This window comes from Brassica napus, chromosome A9, assembly GCF_020379485.1.
Source record: "Brassica napus cultivar Da-Ae chromosome A9, Da-Ae, whole genome shotgun sequence".
Classification (NCBI taxonomy): domain Eukaryota; kingdom Viridiplantae; phylum Streptophyta; class Magnoliopsida; order Brassicales; family Brassicaceae; genus Brassica; species Brassica napus.
Window position 1 is genome coordinate 32,069,795 of NC_063442.1, and position 18,381 is coordinate 32,088,175.

At 34.0% G+C, this 18,381-nt stretch overlaps 4 protein-coding genes across 4 annotated transcripts; 2 read left to right on the forward strand and 2 right to left on the reverse strand.

Annotated features, from left to right (window-relative positions):
- Positions 1-377: 377 nt before the first annotated feature.
- Positions 378-2,140, reverse strand: LOC106395988 (F-box/kelch-repeat protein At2g22050-like). Its single transcript, XM_048740509.1, has 2 exons — positions 2,044-2,140; positions 378-1,252 (listed from the first exon to the last, which is right to left on the reverse strand). The coding sequence occupies exons 1-2, from the start codon at positions 2,138-2,140 to the stop codon at positions 378-380; spliced, it is 972 nt and encodes a 323-aa protein (XP_048596466.1).
- A 7,023-nt stretch (positions 2,141-9,163) lies between these two features.
- On the reverse strand, positions 9,164-9,589 carry LOC125578173 (F-box/kelch-repeat protein At2g22050-like). The gene has a single exon (XM_048740510.1). It carries the CDS (start codon positions 9,587-9,589, stop codon positions 9,164-9,166), a length of 426 nt encoding a protein of 141 aa, XP_048596467.1.
- Positions 9,590-10,619: 1,030 nt separating this feature from the next.
- Positions 10,620-12,170, forward strand: LOC111200583 (protein CYSTEINE-RICH TRANSMEMBRANE MODULE 10-like). The gene is made up of 3 exons (XM_022691801.2): positions 10,620-11,138; positions 11,223-11,439; positions 11,674-12,170. Exons 1-3 carry the CDS (start codon positions 11,093-11,095, stop codon positions 11,717-11,719), a joined length of 309 nt encoding a protein of 102 aa, XP_022547522.1. The 5' UTR covers positions 10,620-11,092; the 3' UTR covers positions 11,720-12,170.
- Positions 12,171-17,664: 5,494 nt separating this feature from the next.
- On the forward strand, positions 17,665-18,315 carry LOC106393806. Its single transcript, XM_013834470.2, has one exon. The coding sequence runs from the start codon at positions 17,665-17,667 to the stop codon at positions 18,313-18,315; it is 651 nt and encodes a 216-aa protein (XP_013689924.2).
- Positions 18,316-18,381: the final 66 nt, after the last annotated feature.

Below are 18,381 nucleotides of genomic sequence, written 5' to 3' on the forward strand. Positions count from 1 at the left end.
AAGGAATGATCTTGACCAATAAACTTGAATAACGATGCAAACAATACTACTAACAAAAAAAGACACCAACTTTTATTTTCTTGAGTAACCTCTTTTTTTTTTGAAACAATTTTCTTGAGTAACCATTCATGAGTTTTACAAAACAAATTGTTTCAAGAAAAGTTTCAAAAAAAAAGACAAATTGCCTCAAGAACACATATACTGATACTATGATCAGTCAATCGGAAACAGCTAAACAATGAAGAAGACGAAACGAAAATGGGACTGTAGCCAAAATACCAGACCAATGGATCGTCCCACAAACCTTTCCTCCAGCTCGGTCCAGTGAGACAAACATACACCGAACACTCATATTAACAGGGATATGAACTTCATCTTCATCCGTCATATACAAAACCACAAGCCTTCCCTCGTATTCCGCCAATGGCACCCGCATATAAGATAAACGGTAGTTCCTTCCCATCACGACCAACCAATCTTCTCCACACGTAAAGCTTTGTATCAAACCACATCAACCCAGTCCGGTTAAAGAAAGCAAAGAGAACATCCTCCACCACACACACACGATGCGCCATATCCTTTAACCTATCCTTTCTTCCACCTTCCGAGAGTCTATGGTTTACCATCTGAACCAACCGCTTTCCTTCACCTCCTCTCGGATTGTACACACTTGTCTTCTTGTACTCCACCATGTACACCTTCCCCTCCACCGAGGCACTACGCTGCGAAATCTTACGCACGTTCTCCAGCCCCGCAAGCTCCCACGTCTCTGACTTTACATCAAAAACTTCAACTTCATGAAACCTTCCGTCCAAGAAGGTTCGGCCTCCGAGTACGTATATCTTCCCGTCGATCACTCCCACAGCTGCTTCGCCTTTCTCTCGAGGCATGCTCATGCTTGGTCCCTTAGTCATGTTCCCAGATGGGGTATCAAGGATCCATAGATCCGAGGAAGATTCAATTGATCCACCAATGAAGAAAATCTTTGACCCCACTGTAACAGTGGAAGAACCGTACTTATGAGGAGGGAAGGGAGTTGGGTTCGGAACTAACCCATACTCCGTCGTGGTCGTTGATGTTTCGCTGAGAGTAAACCAGTGGAAGGATGAATGGTGGTCGTCATCTTTTTGGAAACATAAATGAAGGGAGCTCTTGGGGAGGGTGGATCGCAAGACTTTGAGCTCAGGGGAGCGAACAAGGAATCTTAGGTCTTTTGAGACCCATGAGATGTTTAGGTGATGGCATTTTGGAACTGTAGGCACCAAATATACTAGATAGGCAAATTTGATATGTAAAGCAAAAAATTTACAAATAACATGAATAAAAAATATAATAATATAATACCAAAGTTGGAAAAGAACTAGGTTGAAGCAGAGTCGAGATTAGATCTCTTTCCTTAATCCTTTAAACGTCCGTAGTGTGCCGGTTTGATACGTTTAAGAATCCCAGGATACAACTGCCTATATCTTCAGTCTCACAGCACTTGAGAACCAAAGCCTGTCGAACCTATTTCTATGTTATACTCTCAGACACAAAACAAAAAGAAGTAGGAGAAAGTGGTTTTGTTTGTATTGGATGTATCTATAGAATGAGAAGAGCATGGCTTTATATAGCCTCATAAAATAACGTGCATCACAAAGCACTAAATGGAGATTTTAATTTTGATTCTATCATGATTATGAAATCATGGGCTGTATTGATTCTCCATATGTTACAGCATTGAATCCAAAATCAAATTCATTATTGGTCAAAGACGTTAGTCAAAGACGAGAGACAAAGAGATCTTTTGCATTATTATTTGTAAGTTAATTAGCAATAGACTTTGGGCTAAGCAAATAAATCTCAGTCCAGCCCAAGCATCTCTTTTCTTAACACACCAAAGTGTTTACAAAGTTTTTTATAACTTTGTTATAACTTCTCCATTTTAAACACAAGAGGTTTCTTACCTCACAATTCTAATATAGATATTTTACAAATAATCTATTTTAGACTTTCATTTCTCATTCAAACGAACTTCGTTTTTGATATATGATTACACTATACCATAGTGCTCATAACAATGAATCCTACGATTCCACAATCCCGTCATTTCGACAATCAAATTGCTCGAAAAATTCACCGGAATATTGGCCATAGCCATTTGTCCAAAAAACAGTTCCAACAATCCCCCACATGAATAGAAATGACTCTAGACACTAGACGACTCGATAGACTTGACAGACTTGACTACCTAGACAAGACTCGACAAGACTCAAAAAGACTCGATAAAAACAACTTTTGAGAGTATAAACAAAAAATCCACTGCATGATGAGTTGGTAGCAATTTTTCAGCCTTGAACCAGTCATTGTTAATAACTATCGGATTTACTCGGCCAGGAGGTGGCCATGATGTCTTGAACCTCCCGGGCTTTGGTGTAAACCTAGACAATAGCCAAAACACAGCTTCATTTTTTCATAGATTAGGTTCTCTATTGTGTTCATTTTGGCCGTGAACAGTCCTGGTAATCATGAGTGAACTTGGAGAATATAGCCTTTCCTTCATTCTCCTAGAAACGGCCCCATTTCACACTCACAAGGTGATTTGCCATTAGTTTTGTTTAGAGGAGTATCATGTACTACTCCATTCATATTTCAAAACAATGGACACAAATCATTAAAAGCTAATGCTTATCCTGTATTCCTTACATGTAGCACTGTTTAATCATCATAGGAACTGGGTATAGACCGAAGTCTTACAGTGCTTTGGGCAGACTTAGTTTCACTTAGTTGTCTCCTTGAACCTATTTCTTGGGATCTCCAGTCAGTTAGGTAGAGTTACCGCGAAACCTCATCTTAATTCACAGGCGACCCATTCCTTTTGATGATATAACAATTTGATCTCATGACACACCTATAATAAAAAGGATCCTAGGTTGTCATCATAGTGAACATAATCTCTTGAGATTAGTCGAGATCAATTGTTGAAAGCAGCCCATAACTTTTAAGTATATAACTCAATACTATAGTTATAGCTTTTCAGTATTTATTTAACTGAATTACTTGTGTGGTAAGATTTACTCACCCCCACATTTTCTGAAATAACTTAGAAATTATATTTTCCAAGTCTCGTATTTTGAACATATTTTAAAGCACACAAATATAGTGATTTAATTCAAAATGTTCGTTTTCTCTCCAAGAGAGGATGGGGGTTTTTTTTTTTTTTTTTTTCTTTATACATTTGTTTTCCTCTTTTTTTTTTTTTTTTTTTTTTTCCATACACAATGTTTTTCCATGAACAAACAATTGTTGAAAAAATTCAATCAAATAAGAAAAAACTGCATTATTCTTTATTGAATTGAAATGGGAAAACAAATGAAAACATCCCTTACATATTTTAAGGTAGGACTGTCTTAACACACATTTTGACAAGTCCACCTTGAACAAACCCCTTTCCCAAGTAAACCCCATGTTTCTTGAGTACAACTTTATCAGAATCAAAAGTTATAGCAAATCCAGCTTTGCTCAAAAGTGAACCGGAAATCAGATTCTTCCGCATATCTGGTACATGCTTCACATTCTTAAGAGTTATCTCTTTTCCTGAGGTCATCTGAAGCTTCACTTCACCTTTGCCTTCAATCTTGGACGAGCCAGTGTTACCCATTAAGAGTCGCTCCTCACCATTGCATTTTTGATAAGTGGAAAACATGTCCTTATCAATGCACACATGAATGGTGGCACCTGTGTCATACCACCAAGTTCTTGGGTTGTCCTCAACATTGTTGACTTCAGTGACCACAGCACACATGTCATCTTCAGTCAAATTAGCTTGAGACTTCCCCTTGTCATAGCTTGGACCAGCCTTGCTCCGGCAAACATGAGCTTTATGGCCCACCTTGCCACACTTGCGACAAGTTCCAGTGAACTTCACATGTTCCATTGGCTTCTTAAAGCTTGTGGTGGTTTTTGGAGGAACTTTTCCTTTCCCCTTATTCTTGTGCTCAGCCAAGTTTACATCATTCTTGCGAATAAGAACAGCATCGGCTTCACGGTTTCTGGATTCAACTCGCAGCTTGACAATCAAGTCCTCGAGGGAAATTGCCTTACGCTTATGTGTGAGATAGTTCTTGCAGTCCAACCAACTAGGAGGGAGCTTCTCAATGAAGGAATTGACCGTGAAAATTTCACAAATCGACATCCCTTCAGCCGCTATCTCATGCGTAATCAATTGGAAGGCTTCAACTTGTTCCATGATGGGTTTTGAATCCACCATTTTGAAGTTGTGAAATTTTGCCGTAGCATATTTCTGACAGCCAGCATCCTCGGACTTGTATTTCTTTGCCAAAGCAGTCCAAAGCTGCTTGGAAGTTTTCACCTCACAGTATACAGCATACAGTGGGTCAATCAAGCGGCTTAAAATCCAACCTTTGCACACAAAGTCCGAATGGTTCCACGAATCCACACTGGCAAAAACCATGGGATCTGTGTTTCCAGATGGAAGAATGGGTGGATCTTCTTTGAGACACTTATCCAAATTCAAATTGGTCAAAAAGAATTGCATCTTTTGATGCCAAGTTTTGAACCCATTCCCACCGAACTTTTCGGGCAACAGTCCTACGCTTGCAGCGCCAGGCACTGATTGGTTTCCATGTGGAAGACCACTTCCAAACTGAGTTTGGAGCATCGACTCACTTGAACCATGTCCACCACCAACGGTTGCAGCATCGATCGCACTTTTGTTTTGCCCATCGATCGAAGTTTGGTTGTCGTTAGTCATATTGAATTCAAATCTGTTCACAAAAACAAAATGAATTAATATACTAATTTTAAAACCAATAAATAGAAGTTCTGTTGCAATATATAAATTATGAGAATAAATATATTAATAGTAGATCAGTATTAAAACTGAAACGGTACTATCCAGTAAATGCAAAGACAATATTAAAACATAATCAGTTACGAGAATCAAGCGACATTAACGTTTATCAATATTCTTTCTAATAAATAGAAAAGGTTATAAAAAATATTAAAAAAGAATCTAGCAATTATCAACCGGATTGAAACAAATTTACTAGTCAAACTAATCAAGCTCACTAACGTTAAAAACAATTGAATAGACAAATCATATTTCCATATTTTAACGAGTAGCAGCATGTCAACAGATTCGATTATAAATTCAAATAAACCGTATACATCAATTCGACAAGAACGGTAAAAGAATTCCCTATTATTAATCAAACCATGATTCTAAACCGATGCAGTTTTAATTTAATTAAAGAACAAATCGATTTCTATTTTTTTCTTCTTTCCAAAAAACCTTAACCAAAATAAAGATTGAAGGTAAATAGGAAAAAAAAAAAATTATATAATCCCGCAGACGACACTATAAAGTTCGTGCAAGGATAATAATGAATCTAACAAATCTGCTTAACCAATAAACATAAACAATATGAACTATTGAACAAGTCAACTAAACGATTACCAACCAAATCATTTTCTATAGATGAACTATTATCTAATGAAAATTTGTTTGAAATAACAGCAGCAGACGTAATAAATCAATACGGTAACAAAACGAATGCATGAGCAAATTAACTGAAACATTAGAATCACGAGCGGAGAACAATAAACGAATCAGATTCTGCAGAAAATAATATTAAGAAAATATAATATGCAAAACGCTCATGTCCTGCAAAACAGAGTTGTTAAATCAAAGCATATCCAAAGCGTTAAGCTTTCTCCACGGCACCGTTAAATGTAATTGCTTCACAATCAAATATTTCATTAGCGCAACAAGGCAATATGAAATTTTTAAAGGATTAAGACTGTAGGCACCAAATATACTAGATAGGCAAATTTGATATGTAAAGCAAAAAATTTACAAATAACATGAATAAAAAATATAATAATATAATACCAAAGTTGGAAAAGAACTAGGTTGAAGCAGAGTCGAGATTAGATCTCTTTCCTTAATCCTTTAAACGCCCGTAGTGTGCCGGTTTGATACGTTTAAAAATCCCAGGATACAACTGCCTATATCTTCAGTCTCACAGCACTTGAGAACCAAAGCCTCTCGAACCTATTTCTATGTTATACTCTCAGACACAAAACAAAAAGAAGTAGGAGAAAGTGGTTTTGTTTGTATTGGATGTATCTATAGAATGAGAAGAGCATGGCTTTATATAGCCTCATAAAATAACGTGCATCACAAAGCACTAAATGGAGATTTTAATTTTGATTCTATCATGATTATGAAATCATGGGCTGTATTGATTCTCCATATGTTACAGCATTGAATCCAAAATCAAATTTATTATTGGTCAAAGACGTTAATCAAAGACGAGAGACAAAGAGATCTTTTGCATTATTATTTGTAAGTTAATTAGCAATAGACTTTGGGCTAAGCAAATAAATCTCAGTCCAGCCCAAGCATCTCTTTTCTTAACACACCAAAGTGTTTACAAAGTTTTTTATAACTTTGTTATAACTTCTCCATTTTAAACACAAGAGGTTTCTTACCTCACAATTCTAATATAGATATTTTACAAATAATCTATTTTAGACTTTCATTTCTCATTCAAACGAACTTCGTTTTTGATATATGATTACACTATACCATAGTGCTCATAACAATGAATCCTACGATTCCACAATCCCGTCATTTCGACAATCAAATTGCTCGAAAAATTCACCGGAATATTGGCCATAGCCATTTGTCCAAAAAACAGTTCCAACAGGAACGCGGACCAAGCATCTCAAAACAATATCATCAGGCAATGAAGAAAGGGAATGTGGCGGAGGAGGATGGGTTGTGTGTTTTTTCGGTGGCTCGTCGTCGGCGATGAAGTTGGACATTGTTTCAACAGGAGAGACTGAAAAAGTTGGGTCTTGCATTAAGATGATGATGATGATGATGAATCGAACAAAGCGGACTTTATAAAAATTTATTACGTTACGTTTTTGGGTTTAGGTTATGATTCAGATATGAACATCATTTATAAAAAATTATTACGTTACTTTAAAACCCTTAATTTCAAAAATGCTAAAGAATCAACGTTAATCAACAACAAGATTTCAACACAAGTCTGTATTGTTATGAGTTTCGTCTTAACTCGAATCTGGTCTGTAGAAATTGACCCGTTTGGGTCTTTAATACGATCTTGACCCGAAAAGAAAAAAGCAACAAGATCTCAGTTTTATTTTAGATGTAACTTCTCAATGCTGATTTTTTCGGGTATGTATTAATGGAATAGATTTTTAATGAGAGGATTTAATTCCAATTACATGATGCATTTCGGCAAAACTTCTAGACAAATAAAGATTATGCGTTTACTCCATGTGTGTAATCATCAATTGTGCGAAGATCAATGCATGATGATGTGTGATATAATTTTGCTACTGGGTGAAATTTAAATAACATTTTCATTTGAATGATTTCACAAAGTGAGTTGTTGGAGCCTCGCCTGGCTCCAGATTTGGTCTGAAATCTCAACCTGAATGCAATAAAACAAAAAAAATAATCATCATCAAGGTCCACCCTGGGTTCGAGGTGCCAAATACACCGAGCTCGGCAGCAAGTCAACACAAGCCAGAATTCAAAAACATTTAAGACCATCATTAAAATACCTGATCCACACCGGAGATCACACCATCGTTACGATCTAACTGTAAGACCTATACAAAAAAGAAGGAGAAGCCAAGGAAACTGAGATCCGAATTCTTCCACAGCAAAACTATACTCTCATAGATACAATCTTCTTTGTTATCAAATATTTTTTGTACACATTACAAAACAACAAATAAAACACTCTCTTTTCATAATCGATCATAGTTTACTTGCTAGCCAAGTTTCCATACTTGCAAATCTTATTTTTGGGTGAACTTCAGGGTTAATCACGAGTTGGTCGTCCTCTCAGTTGTATTATTTTTTTAGTTACTAATCTATAAGATCTAAGATTTGCACATGAGAGAACATGTCTTTTGTCTCCTAAACTTCCTTTATTGTCATCATCATCATCAATAATCCTGTATTTATACCATTTCAAAGACAAGCAGAGAGTTCGATATAAAGAAGGGGAGGCGACGAGGATATCAGAGAAGAAGATGTATCAAAGATCAATAACACCCGTTGGTGCTCCTTCCTCCTCGAGGCAACTCGCATTGCTACAAAAAAAAATTCCGAATACCAGGAGGTTCAAAACCAAAGCCCATGTAATATAGTTTTGTCTCAGCGGTCATTCGAACTGAGGACCTCTGACACAATGACCATTTCACTAGATTCGGTATTTTGTGAATAATATTAAATCAAATTTAGTTAATACTATTCATAACACTAAATATTAAAAAAAAATTATGTTTTATTTAATAATATAGTTCAAGTAATATTATTTATTAATTTAAATTAATGATTAAATAAGAATAAAAAATATTTAAAACCAATATATAAAACAGTTAGTGGATTATGGATATGTTAAAAGCTGATGAAAATGATAATAACTGTAGCTCGGGATTAATCCATGATACTACGTTCGCATCTTCTCTTCCTAAAGGTTTTAGGCTTCATTTTGATTACATTTTAAATCTATAGGGGTCTAATCTCATAAGCTCTGTCTGTATTTGTAATGTTCTTAATAGAAGTAGCTCTTTATATCGTAAATGGTCTTTGTAGGATTAAAGAAGAAGCCGCCAAGGACAATACTACTGAACGATTCTGATGCATTGCCTTTCATCATTCCACAAAAACAATCCAAAGTTGAGACTCTTGTAAAACTTTGTAGGAATGTTGTCATCATTGACGTGAAACTCAAGTTAGACTAACAATATCAACTTGAATAACAGATGATCACAACACTACAAGGAACAAACACGATATAATGTTTCATTTTCTTAGGTAACCAACCAACCACTCATGAGTTTTACAAACACATGCTTTCAAGAACACATGTGACCAATCAATTGGAAACAGCTAAAAAGTGCAGAAAAGGAAACGAGAGTGGGACTGTACCCACAACACCAAACCAATTGCTCGTTCCACAAATCCTGTCTCCAGCTCTATGCAATGAGACTAACTCACACTGAAAACTCCGGGTAAAGGTTAAATCATTTTCAAGTTTATAACACGGATACAAAAGCGCTAGCTTTCCGTCGTGTTCCGCCATGGCCTTCACAGAAAAGGTTGACAGTTTCTTCAGTCTATTCCCATCAGGACCGACCAAGCTCCTCCACACACTGAGCTTCGTATCGAACCACATGATCCCATTCCTCCTAAAGAAAGCAAAGAGAACACTCCCACAGCTAATTTGCTTTTCTCTCGAGGGACGCTCATGCTTGGTCCCTGAGTCATGTTCCCAGATCGTGTATCAAGGATCCATAGATCCGAGGAAGGTTCTCTAAATCCTCCGATGAAGAAGATCTTTGATCCCACTACGAGGGTTGAAGAACCGTAGTTAGGATGAGAAGGGAAGAGCGTTGGGTTTGGAACTAACTGATACTCCCTCGTTGATGTTGCGTTGAGAGTAAACCAGTGGAATGATAAGTTGTCTTCTTCGAAACATAGATGGAGGATAGATCGTAGTCCTTGGAGCTCAGGAGAGTTGGGACAAGGGCCAAGCATCTCAAAACGATGTCGTCAGGCAATGCAGAAAGGGAATGTGGCGGAGGAGGATGGGTAGTGTGTCTTTTTGTTGGCTCTATGGCGTTGGAGTTTGACATTATTGCGGAAGTGTCATTCAACTCAAAATGTTCAGTCTTTTGCGTTAAGAACTTAAGATGATGGAATCGAACAAGCCCTAAACCGGCAAGATGTTTTGGGAATAAACAGCATGATGTTCACAGGTTCCCAAACCCGGCAGGCTTGTTGTAGCATTTTATGGTGAAAAGAAAAAACTGGGAAACTGTGAGAAGAAACGGCATGTTGTGCGAGTAAACAGCAAGATGTTCGTTAGTTTCAAACACGACTGCAATCTCGTATAGACAGAGCATTTATAAGAAAACAATACAGTACTCCGTTGGTATCAGTTGTTGTGGGAGCTGTAGACAGCACCATTTAAGTTCACAGCACTCAATCAAAAGCAGTGCCAGTCCAGAGTAATTAAACGCCTAGAGTAAATTTATTAAAAAATAATGCCCCATTTAACCCAACATCTCTAGGAGAAGAGTAAGCTCTATAACCACTATACCAACGGCACATTACTGTTATTGGTGCCCCAAAATAGCATATAATATTTGGCGCCCCGAAGCCTATGATTCACGGACTTTAGCCCATGGCCATGCCTAATCAAAAGTAATCAAGCTTTATCACTTTTTTTATGTTCAAAGCAAAAACAATTTATAATAAATTCACAGTTTTTCTTTAAAATCATGTTATTATAATTGTTGTAGAGAGACAAATATCTATAACTCAAATCCAATGATTTTTAAGAATTAAAAATCTAAAGCCAAAGCAAAAATAATCACAGCTATAGTTCTACACCAAAAAAATGAAAGCACATCACTTATCAATTATACTCTATATTAAGTTGTGACAACAGTTTGTCTTGGCTAAAAATATACTTTTTGACATTAAAAAATATACTTTTAAACCTTAATTTCACAAATGCTAAAAGAATCATCGTTAATCAACAAAAATATGTAGAAATTGCCCCGGATCTGGTTTTTATAAAATTAATATAATATGAGATAATTCAGTTCCAACTACATGATGCATTTGGCAAAAAGAATGATCTTGACCAATAAAGATTATGCTTTTTCTCCATGTGTGTAGTCATCAATTATGTGAAAGATCAATATATATTTGTACTAACTTGAATAATGGAAGATGATGTGTGATATAATTACGATGGAAAAGTCATTTTGCATGAAATTTCTATACCCTTTTAATTTGAATTATTCCACAAAGTGAGTTGGTCGTCCTCTCACTTGTAATATTTTTTTAGTTAATGATCTATAAGATCTAAGATTAGTACAGGAGAGAACATATCTTTTGTCTCCTAAACCTCCTTTACTATCATCATTATCATCAAAAACCCTATTTTATACCATTTCACAGCGAAGACAAGCAGATATTTTGATATAAAGAAGGGGAGACACCTCAGACAAGAGGATATCAGAGAAGAAGATGTATCAAGATCAACAACACCCCGTTGGTGCTCCTCCTCCTCAAGGTAATTCCCCTTGTTACAATTCTCTTCTTATCTTTTTTTATTTTTGCTTCTTAAATTCTAATGTTGTGGTTGTTATGCATATAGGGTATCCTCCAAAGGAAGGATATCCACCACCGGGATATCCTCCGGCAGGTTATCCTCCACCACCTCAGGGATACGGTCAGGCATATCCAGCACAAGGGTATCCTCCACCGCAATATCCTCAAGGTCCTCCGCCGCAGTATCCTTATCAGGGTCCTCCACCCCAATATGGTCAGGCTCCACAAAAGAAGAAGAAAGACTCGGGATTTGTAGAAGGATGGTGCGTTGACTCTCTCTCTCTTTTTGTTTATATAATATGGCTTTGCAACCGAATTTGGTCACTATCACTTTTTGTACACCATTCATAAACTTTGGTCAGAAACGTGGACCGTTTAATTTTCATGACGAAATAGAACGGTCCAGTTCGTAAACGATCTGATTCGCTCGTCATGCAACCATGTAAAGTAAATATGTTTGCTAGCGAATGTAACTTATATGTATGTGTGTGTTACAGTTTGGCTATGCTCTGCTGTTGCTTTCTGTTGGAAGCTTGCTTCTGATTGAAGATTGAGATGATATTGACCCGTTGACCGTCTACAGGATGCCATCGTATTATATGAAACAAGAACTATAATTGTTAGGTGTTCAAAAGCAAAAAGAAAAAGAATTATAGTTGTTTAAAAAGGACGTCTTTGATCAAACATCTAGACATCTTCTCGTATGTGTGTGTCTATGTGCGTTCGCGTTTTGTGTTTGTTCAAGTTTTTTATTTTTATTTATTTCTGGTTTTGAACTTGAATTTTCCTGAAGTTCTTGTTTTGTTTTGTTTTTTGCTAATTTTTTTTTAAAATTACCAAAATATTCTGGACCAAAGTTCATAATTTCTCAGATCCAAAACCAAAATATGTATTTTTAAGTATCAATAATCTTATGAATTTTAAGTTTTGTTTGGTGTTTTTCAACAATTTTAAATGTTTCTAACTATTATTAAATGTTAGTGTTCATCTTTTGTATATGTAAATTGAACTCACTTTTGTATAAATACATTCTTTTTTCAGTAGAGGAAAATAAAATACGGTCAACTCCAATGAGGTTTCAAAAGAGGAAACATCTATTAAAACCCTAAACTTTCAAATTAAATTAAAAAAAACCTCCATTTAGTGTTTAAGCCAAAAAAATTATTCAACTTTTAAATATTGAATGTTTTAACTATCATATTTTGTTGACTCGATAATTAAAAAAACTCAAACTGTTAAACTCGATTAAAAAACTAAATGTCTGTTAACTCTTTAACGATGTCGTTTCGAAAACTGATTAAAAACGTAATCATACAGTTTTGTTTCTGATGAAATATTAAATTTATTGATCATCTAGAAAAAAAAAATGTTTACGTACATCCAAAGAATACTGAGAAATAAAGCTAGAAACTGCCTCCTAACTATGCTCAGTATGAGCTCCTAACCAACACTGGAGTAGACTCTGCAACTTCGGCTTCTCTGCATATCTAGTAGACATGATTCTTTCCTTATAGTTTTGTCAATGATCCTTACAAGCTGACCCTCTGGCCGGGATTACTGAGAGTGTCTTTTCTCATTCCTTTCACGCCATATGTCATATATTGAAATTTGGAATGACAGTCCCAAGAGTATAGCGATTCACAAGCCATGATAGCCTGTCAAAAAATGTTTGAACATTCATCCAATCCAGAGATGGAGCGGGCTGCAGTAGCATGCCTAATACTTGTAACCAAAGAGTGTAGATATAGGGGCACACAAATAAATAGATGATCTCTAGTCTTTTCTTGCTCGCCACAAAATAGACAACCCTGAATCTGACTCCAGGCACGCATTTTAACTCCCGTAGATAACCTATCTTTAACTGCTAACCAGGTGATAAACGCAAACTGTGGTATACCTTGCTTAAACCAAATTAGCTCGTGCCAAGGAACTAGTTGACGCCTAACCCGAATCATATCCCAAGTTGAAAATGCTGAAAACTCTCGACCATAATCATCATCATTATAATCATCCCTTCTCTCTCGCGAATCGAGAAATCTCAAATTGAAAACCCTAAAATCTCTATACTATATTGGGATTTTCTGGGTTTCCCGTGAGGCCATGAGATTAGGGATTAAGTGCTTACTATCTATGCAAAACGACGTCCTATAATTAAGTTTTTAATCAGTTTTTAAAATGACGTTGTTAGAGTTTTAACATACGTTTAGTTTTTAATGAGTTTAACAGATGACTATCTGAATTTCTTAAATGGCTGAGTCAAAAAAATATAAGAGTTAAAACGTCCAATTAAAATTTGAGGAATTTTTTAGCTCAAACACAAATTGGAAGTTTTTTTAAAAATTTGAAAGTTCATGGTTTTAATGACTATTTTCTCGATTCCAAAACATCAAATTTAGTTGATAATTAATTTTCAATATGATTAATTTTTTTATCATTTCACCAAATTTGGTATTTTTTAATAGTGTTATATAAATATGGTTAACACTATTCATAACACTAAACATCAAAACAATTATTTTACTACGTTTTATTTAATAATATAGTTATACGAATATTATTTATTAATTTAATTATTTTTTGTCAACAACTGACTTGTATAAAACCATGGTTGAATAAACATAGAAAATATTTAAAACAAATATAACATTGAGAACATAAAACTACAGTATTTTAACCACTAAACATAAAATATAAATAAAATAATAATTAGTAATTACAAAAGATTAAAAGAACTAAATTATTTAAGAGAAAAAATATACATAATATTGATTTTGGTGTGAAGTTTGGTGTTATACTAAGAAATTAAAACTAAAATAGAATTTGGTCAAAATCATATAACCCGAACCAAACCATGTCCGATAAAAATGGTATGGGTCTTGCTAAGAAACCGATTGGATCTTTAAATTTGCTGGCGTTCGGATCGGTATAGTATATTTTTGAAACCGGCCCGAACGAATATATACATAACCAGTGTTCGTATTTCCTTCAAATCTTACTTTTTTTCTCATAAATCGATTCAAGCACTAAATCTCCACAAATAGTGATATTCTCTTCACATATCCTTCCATAAACCTTATTCTCAGATATTCACTCTGATTTCACTTTATCCATTCGGCAATTTTATATACCCAAAACTCTAAAGACAAACTCTTATATAGTTTATTTGATTCCCTCCAAATGGAAACTCAAAATCATTGTTTTCAATCTTCTCCTCCTTCAGAGACTTCAAGGATCATTCACAAGTTTCCATATTTCTTTTATGTACTCAATATGTACACAATCATGAAGAAATTAATCCTTTTTTGCTTCGTGTTTATCGGGTTAGATTGGTTAGACAATGATTTTGAAATTTCTTCTTGCATATATTCTTTGTTTTGTGTATATTTTTGTTGTTAGAACAAGTTTTACAAATTTATTTTGAAATTTGTATATGATTTGTTGTTAGATCCTTATTTTATGTACTCATGTTTGTTCTTCTTTTTTTTGTTAACATAGTATTTTTGTATGTGAGTCTAGGTAGAGTGGAAGGTTTGTCAGACGCTCGCTTTCTGCTTCATAACCGGAATCAGAATCGAAAGCTTGTGGAAGCTTCCGGAATCTCACTTCTAATATGATTCCAAAATGTCTTTTTAAGAACATGTTGGAAGTTTAAGCTTCTGTTTAGGAATAACACTTCCATTTTAAAAAAAATCAGTGTCATGAGTAAGTTCAAAATATAAAATATTTTATATAAATTTCAAAATAAATAGTATTAAAATAGAGAAAATACAAAATATACAAATATCAAAACTAATACTATAAATTATCTTTGTGCGTAATAATTTGTATAAGAGATTTTACATCTATATTCATATATATCATGACAGATATTTATGAACTAATTAAAAGTAAATAATTTGGAAATATTTTTTTATCAGCTTAATCTGTCAGTGATTTTTATTTTGAATCATATAATTTTAGTCATAAGTTTAATAAAATCATTTTTATGTTATATCTATAAATATATTTTTGGATATACGTTTCCAACACGTATCCACTTCCTAACTTTTAAAAATATTTTGCTTCTACGCTTCCATACGATTCCACTTCTACGTACCCGCTTCCGACTTTAGGTAACAAATTTGGTGTTTTTTGAATAGTGCTATATAAAGATGGTTAACACTATTCATAACACTAAACATCAAAAAAAATATTTTACTATGTTTTATTTAATAATATAGTTATACGGATATTATATATTAATTTAATTATTTTTTGTAAACAACAGACTCGTATAAAACCAAAGTTGAATAAACATAGAAAATATTTAAAGCAAATATAACATTGAGAACATAAAACTACAGTATTTTAACCACTAAACATAAAATATTTCAAAATAAATTTCAAAATTAAAATATTTACGTATTTTATATAGTATATTTAAAATATAAAACGATATATATAGTTTATAGTTTAATTAATGAAATATAGTTTATATTTTAATTTAAAATGATATATATATATATATAATTAATTAAATAATTAATTAAATTAGACTTTTTACTTATATGATTTTGAAATCATTTGTATTTTTTCATAACAGAAGTCTTAAACCATAGATCATAAAATTTGAATGTAGCACTTTTAACAGTTTTATTAATTTATAGTCTTTTATAAAAATTTAAAATATAACATATACCGAAAATCCTAAATTTTTATATGGTAATGTGGTTTTTTAATTTATTTTAATAATTTACTAAATATTTTTCCAAACAACACAATACTTAATCTTGTATCCAAACAATATAAATATTAAATATTACCTTTTTAAGAAGTTTTTATTTATCTTATTTTAAACTATTCGGTCAATAAAATAATTGACTAAAATGCTAAAATAGTTTAAGAAAAATTGAAAATTGAAAAAAAAAGATACTACAAATTCATTTAATATGAAATCAATTAAATTTATATATATTTTCATTTATATCAAATAAAACATGACAAAACCAAACAAATTATGGAGATTTTATTAAAAAATCATAAGGAAATGGGTTGAAATAATTGAAAAACAAAATTAAGTAATATTATATAATATCATGTTTATTATAAATAAAAAATAATATAATTATATATTTTCAAATACACTAAAATAAAAATATTAAAACATATTATTTCTAAGTTACATTTTGTTAAAAAAATATTTCCGCGCTTTTAAAGCGCGAATCAAAATGTAATAATTTTTTAAACCTGAACCGAACTCAAATAAACTCGAAACAAAATTTTAAAATACCCATTTTATTCTCCCAAAAACCAATATCCAAATTGACCCCAAATCAAACTCGATTTGACATCCAAAGGCCCATATCTAAAATTTGAGTTGCCTTGAGCATCTCCAAAAGACATTCTATAACTTCAAATATGAAGTTTTCTGTTCTCCAAAAAGGAATTTCAAAACTTCAAATTTAAAGTTGTGAGGAGTGAAAATCTATATTTAAAGTTTTACTATTCAAAATTTCATATTTTTATTTGCATTTTGGTCCTTACAATTACACATCACATTTATGTTTAAGTTATGTTTACAAAATTTAAGTTTATACATAAAATTAAATTAAACATTAAAATAAGATTTAAAATATTTAAAACTAGATTTAGATAACAAAAATATACAAAAGAAACTTAACAACTTTTTTTTTTAAATAATTACATGAAGACATAACTATTACACAAATTTAAATATTACAACAACACTAATAGTCATGTCAGTTTGAACCGGAACCTTCAAAATTTCTAAATATTGTCCAATTTTGTTTGTGTAACTGAAGATGATGATGTCTTTTCGTACAATTTTTTGTTGTTTATATTGAATATATTCACGAGTATTAATATTATCGATAAAAGTTAGTCTCTTAGCAATATTTTCCCGCCCGAGACCAGCAAACAAAAATCAACACAACCTTTTCCCGGATCTCACGGTGGATTCTCTTATTGATGAAACATCAAGAACATGGAATTCACAGGTTATCAGGACTTTAGTGGACCCGAATGATGCGCAGGTAATTGAGAGTATACCGTTAAGCCGGTTTCGGACAGCGGATCGGGATGGCTGGAATTTTACAATGAATGGGAGATATACAGTTAAATCAGGATATGAGGTGGAACGAGTGTATCCAGACAAAGTTAGGCCACCACCAGAGTATGGCCCATCAGTTTCTTTATTGAAAGCACAATGTTGGAAAGTGCGCTGTCCACCAAAGTTAAAACATTTTCTTTGGCAATTGGTTACAGGTTGCATAGCGGTAAAGAAAAATCTAAGGTCTCGAGGTATTCAAGGGGATACGATCTGTGCATGATGTGGAGCACCTGAGGAGTCCATCAATCATGTATTTTTTGAATGTCCTCCGGCAATCCAGGTTTGGGCATTGTCACGGATTCCGTCAAACCCAGATTTTTTTCCCCTGCAATCACTATTTGCAAATATGAATCATTTATTTTGGAGGGTGTCTCCACCAATGGACGATAATCATTTTGCATGGATCCTATGGTATATATGGAAAGGAAGGAACAATAAGGTCTTTAGCAATTTGGATATTGATCCCCGTGATACCCTCAAGTTGGCGGAAACAGAATCGGCCCTCTGGGCTGAGGCGCAAATTAAAAATGAACAGGGATCTGATCAGACCCGATTGGTAGTGAATGCGACATTGCCCACTATCTCCGGTAGATGGTGTTTCACGGATGGTTCATGGAAGGAAAATGATCGGTTTTCGGGACAAGGATGGTGTAGTACTCTAGAAAGTTTTGACAGTTTGATGGGAGCAAGGAATACTAGAGCGGGTCAATCCCCACTGCACTCGGAGATAGAGGCGCTCATATGGGCAATGGAATGTATGAGGAACTTAAGACAATATAATGTTACTTTTGCGACAGATTGTTCTCAGTTGGTGAAGATGGTTTCTGAACCCGAAGAATGGCCCGCATTTGCAAGTTATTTGGAAGATATCAAGATCCTGCAAAGAAGTTTCCACAGCTCAGAGCTCATCCATATACGAAGGACGCTAAACACAAGGGCAGATAGTCTAGCACGCAGTGCAAGAAAGCAACTCTTGTTTGTAGTCCACATGGATGCGGAGCTACCAGTTTGGTTCACAGAGTCTATATGAGTCTGTTTGTTTGCTGACAAAAAAAAAATGTTTCTATTTTACTTTCTGGTTCTTATCTAATGTATT

Excerpts from the sequence above, each read along its gene's own strand:
- LOC106395988 (XM_048740509.1), bottom strand. The coding sequence starts at position 2,140 with ATGGCTATGGCCAATATTCCGGTGAATTTTTCGAGCAATTTGATTGTC. Across the intron at positions 1,253-2,043 it reads TCATTGTTATGAGCACTATG|TTCCAAAATGCCATCACCTA; the intron begins GTATAGTGTAAT and ends TGGTGCCTACAG.
- LOC125578173 (XM_048740510.1), bottom strand. The coding sequence starts at position 9,589 with ATGCTTGGCCCTTGTCCCAACTCTCCTGAGCTCCAAGGACTACGATCT.
- LOC111200583 (XM_022691801.2), top strand. The coding sequence starts at position 11,093 with ATGTATCAAGATCAACAACACCCCGTTGGTGCTCCTCCTCCTCAAG. Across the intron at positions 11,139-11,222 it reads TGGTGCTCCTCCTCCTCAAG|GGTATCCTCCAAAGGAAGGA; the intron begins GTAATTCCCCTT and ends TTATGCATATAG. Across the intron at positions 11,440-11,673 it reads TCGGGATTTGTAGAAGGATG|TTTGGCTATGCTCTGCTGTT; the intron begins GTGCGTTGACTC and ends TGTGTGTTACAG.
- LOC106393806 (XM_013834470.2), top strand. The coding sequence starts at position 17,665 with ATGGACGATAATCATTTTGCATGGATCCTATGGTATATATGGAAAGGA.